The sequence below is a fragment of the Octopus bimaculoides genome, chromosome 26 (assembly GCF_001194135.2).
Source record: "Octopus bimaculoides isolate UCB-OBI-ISO-001 chromosome 26, ASM119413v2, whole genome shotgun sequence".
Classification (NCBI taxonomy): domain Eukaryota; kingdom Metazoa; phylum Mollusca; class Cephalopoda; order Octopoda; family Octopodidae; genus Octopus; species Octopus bimaculoides.
Genome location: NC_069006.1, coordinates 20244985 through 20249854, shown reverse-complemented (window position 1 = coordinate 20249854; position 4870 = coordinate 20244985). Strand labels below are relative to the sequence as shown.

Sequence of the window (4870 nt, the reverse complement as noted above, 5' to 3'; positions counted from 1 at the left end):
AAAAATTGGATACTGCCTCCTTCGTTCACGTTTCGTGCAATGTTCTTAATATATTTATAGATTTTTGACAATGTTTTAATATTTTAATGACTAACACATTGGTGTATTTAAAGACTGATATACATCGACTCATGACAGAATATATGTTTATTTAAATTGTTGAACCTATCTGAAATTCTCCTTATATATATTCTTTGTCTTTCTCATAACCTCTACCCCAATAGAATGTTGAGGCTACTATTGAAGCTGTTCCGGAAGAAACCGGTGGACTGTAATGAATTGCAGACGACCAAGCTTTCTCGAGTTCTTACACTATTGGATCTCATACTCTTGGGTGAGTTTCCAATCTTTTATTTCCTTCTAAATCGTGTTAAGATCCTAACACATTGATATGTTTGGTTTTTCGGTGTTTGATGTCTGCAGGAGAATAGGAATACAGAAAACACACATTTAGAGTGTGAAAATATCATGTTACAGGTTTTAGATATTTCTATGTCCGTTTAGCACGCTGGGGAAAATGCTTAGTGGTATTTCGCCCGTCGCTACGTTCTGAGTCCAAATTCCGCCGAGGTAGACTTTACCTTTCATCCTTTCGCGGTCGATAAAATAAGTACCAGTTAAATACTGGGATCGATGGAATCGACCCGTCCCTTCCCCCCATTATTGTTGCCCTTGTGGTAAAATATGAAACCATTATATGCCGGACATTGTAAGGCAGGTATTATATGTTAGATATGGTATGTTTGATATCCATCCATCCATCCATCCATCCATCCATCTACCTTCTGTGTCCATTATTCTGGGGGGGGGGGAAGTCTCCATATCTATCCTCCGTAGATATCCTTTCCTTTTGTACTTTCATGTTTAGGACGACAGGGAACTGATAATTTGAAGATGTGATAGCTATTTCTGACCAGTCGAAAGACCACTACGTACATAAAAACCAATCTCATTGGCTCGACCTTAAATCGTTGATTTTTTCCTTCTCTCTTTCTTACAGGAGTGGGAAGTACCCTAGGAGCTGGCGCCTATGTATTATCAGGAGAGGTTGCCAAGACAAAGGCAGGTCCCTCAATTGTTCTGTCCTTCTTCATAGCAGCCATTGTATCAGTACTTGCAGGTTTGTTAACATCTTACTTTGATTTTGTCTTGTAACTTATTTTGGCGTCGAGTTTGCTTAGTTTTGTTGTCATTCAGATGTTAAAATTTTTACTCTTTCCCCCCATCATCTTATTATAGCTACGATTTATCTCGGACTCCGTGAATCTAAATCTGGACACTCGTGAGCCTGTTGCTATAGAGCAAGTATCCTAACCTCTTCCACTCGTCATTGCCCCTGGTCATCAAGGGTGGCAAAGAAGATGACAACAACTACAGAGGAATTTCCCTTCTCGACATAACCCGTAACCTTGTTGTTGGGAAGCAAGCTTCTTAGCACATAACCCATACCATACCTGAATAAATATAAATACATTGCCTAAACCCACCCAATAATTCTCTTAAATGCTAAAATTTTCTTTTTTACCCTTTCTCTCTCAATCGATCTTTCTTTTCCTGTCAGGGCTTTGTTATGCTGAATTTGGGGCCCGTGTGCCAAAGACTGGCTCTGCCTATGTCTATAGCTACATCACAGTTGGTGAACTGATTGCTTTTATCATTGGTTGGAACCTCATCCTGGAATATGCCATTGGTAAGTAACTTTATTCTCCATCTTTTTATGAACCACATAATATAGATATATATATATTCTTGTAAACATTTGTATTTGTTGCAATGATCCAGTATTAGACTTGAACTCTTAATTTTACCATTTAATTCCATTGAAGGAACTGCAAGTGTAGCAAGAGCTTGGACTGCAAATTTCGACACATTGGTTGACTATAAAATCTCCAATTTCCTAAACTCCTCCATGCCTATTCATGTTGATTTCTTAGCGGAATATCCAGATTTCTTTGCGTTGGGTCTGGTGGCATTACTTACAGGTAAGAAAACTAAACATCACTACACACACGCGCGTTTTAAAATCACTATTTACCTTGCAAATATATATATATATATATATACATATATATAATGTACTGATCCGTGATAGAAAATTCAACAAAAAAGTACTCCATCTGACGAGCGATAAATATTATTTATTTAAAGCTCACAAAACATGTATTAAAGTGCTATTAATAGTTATGTGGTGTTTAAACAAGAATTCCACCAGTTATTTCTCCAATATTTTCAGAATTATTTCAACTGAGCTTAAAAGCTGCACTCCGTGCAGACTTTTGAGCTAGCTCCTGCAAAGGGCTAATTGGGATGAGGCTAAAAACTAAAGAGAGCAATAGTAATAAAGCATTCATTGGTACCCTCCCAATATGGTATTACTTTAAATTCAGTTTAAAGGAAAAAACTGCCAAATTCACAAATTTTGGGAGTTCTTTTAAAATTTGAATTTTCAGCTGTTAGCGTATAACAAATCCTCATCCCAATGCTGGATGTTAAAGAACCAAATGAAGGGAAGATTTTCAATGCCAGGATCATCCTGATTCCAAAAAGGTATATGTTTATGTAGAGCAAATATAAACTGAGATACAGTGGTCCCAGACAGACAGACAGACAGAATTTCACGTAGGCAATGTAATTCATCTGAAATATAATTTAACAAAGGTGTCAACATATTCTATCAAATCTATTTTACCAGTTATTCTTGCTGTCGGAGTGAAACAATCTACAATGTTCAACAGTGTTTTTACAGTCCTCAATCTCTTTGTACTTACCTATGTTATCATCTGTGGATTTTTCAACGTTGACTTTAAGAACTGGAGCATTGACAAAAGTGAAGTAAGTTTTTCACATAACATCAGATTATATATTAATAGCTAAAGTGAACTAAAAAACTGAAGAATTCTTACATAAATCTATAATTCCCCAATAACCAAAATTAACTAGTTGATTTATAACCAAACAAAATGACTATAATAGCTTATTTGGACCATTTAGTTTCTTTTTTTAAATATGTATATCTATGTTTTTGAGTATGAAATATCTATAGATTGAATATCCATGTTTAAGTATGAAATACCTATAGATTTACGCATACAATCAGATCCATTTCTGAAGGTATATATATTTTTCTGATTGTAAATGTAGACGATCTTAACACCCAAGATTGGGGAACCAACATATTTGTACCTGCATTTCAAAGGGCCAACTTTGTCACACTTTTTGTGTCATGCTGTATCACCCTGAGAACTACGTTAAGGGTACCCGTGTCCGTGGAGTGCTCAGCCACTTGCGCGTTAATCTCACGAGCAGGTTGTTCCGTTGATTGGATCAACTGGAACCCTCGTCGTCGTAACCGACGGAGTCTCGTTGTAGTAATCTATTTCAGGTATATCTAGAGTAATGATAGTGGTTTCATGTCATTTATAATGCATACCTTAATCTCTTTTAGGTACCCCAGGATATATTGATGGTGGCTTTTTGTAGGTTAAAACAAGCCCTTTTCTCTATTTCAGGTACCTTCTGGGTTCGGTGATGGTGGGTTCATGCCTTATGGAATCTCCGGAATGTTGTCTGGTGCTGCTACATGTTTCTATGGATTTGTTGGATTTGACTGTATTGCTACCACAGGTGAGTTACACTCGAATCTACTCACCACTGGTGAGTTACAGCTGAGTCTATTCTTATTACGGATGAGTTACACTTGTGTGTATTCTCATTATTGGTGAGTTATACTCGAGTCTGTTCTTATTACTGGTCTACTCAACACATGTTTGTCTTCATGGCTGGGAGATTACAAATAACCTTGGAGCAGTGTCTGATGAACACGGTGAAGGATTTCACCAGGACATTAGTGCTATAGAGAAACGGTACCAAGGCTTCTGGAATGACAGTATGCTGGCTGACTACTGCTGGACACTTTACCGTGATCAACCAGATCAGGAACCCCGAAGGAAATTCAAATCACAATGTTTCTAACTCTGTTGTTCTAACTTTGTTTTGTCTGACCCATTTTTTTTTTTTTTTGTGTATTCACTCTTTGTAGAATGATAATGATGATTTTTAACTCAATAAACTCATTTACTTTCTAAAAATATGTACTTAATTATTACGTTAATGATTTCATAGATACAAATATGTAAATATTTGCATGTATCTACTGAAAAACTGATATGTGCTGCATACAAATGGAGTGAAATTTTGAAATCAGCATGAAAAATTAGTCTGAAAAAAGCTCATAATAAATATAATACGTTCATAAATATAATACATTCATAAATATAATACGTTCATAATAAATATAATACATTCATAATAAATATAATGCATTCATAACAAATATAATACATTTAATTTTGTTGGCTAGTGTTATCATTCAGTAATTATTCCTCGTTATCGATCGTTTTAATCTGTTGCTGGTTCTCCAGTTTTGTAGGAGGAGTAATTTCCGATTGGATTAATCTGTTGCTTTGTTAATGAGTAATTTCAGTTCGTTACACAAAGTAATTGGCATACGAACTCATTACAGGTTCTATTGTGTTGTTTATGCAATTCATTGTATTTGGTTTCTGAGGAAAATGTATTTAACTCCAATTAGCCTGTTATTTTCTATTTTATATCTTTTGCTTGCTTCGGTCATTGAACTATGGCCATGCTGGTGCACCACCTTGAAGACTTTTAAGTCGAATGAATCGCACCCCCACTACTATTTATTTATTTATTATTATTTTTTTTTTTTTTGTTAAGACTAGTACTTATTCTATCGGTCACTTTTACTGAAGCACTAAGTTAGAAGGACATAAACACACCAACACCAGTTGTCAAGTGGTGGTGGGAGAAAAAGACAGACTCAAAGACACACACACACACACACACA

At 35.7% G+C, this 4870-nt stretch overlaps 1 protein-coding gene across 1 annotated transcript in view; it reads left to right on the top strand.

Annotated features, from left to right (window-relative positions):
* The first annotated feature begins 225 nt into the window (after positions 1–225).
* Positions 226–4870, top strand: part of LOC106868381 (high affinity cationic amino acid transporter 1) — a 10801-nt gene continuing 6156 nt past the window's right edge. The window contains exons 1-6 of the mRNA XM_014913606.1: positions 226–334; positions 1001–1120; positions 1562–1690; positions 1827–1982; positions 2693–2832; positions 3510–3718. Coding sequence (XP_014769092.1) covers positions 226–334; positions 1001–1120; positions 1562–1690; positions 1827–1982; positions 2693–2832; positions 3510–3718 — 863 coding nt within the window. The remainder of the gene's footprint in view (positions 335–1000; positions 1121–1561; positions 1691–1826; positions 1983–2692; positions 2833–3509; positions 3719–4870) is intronic.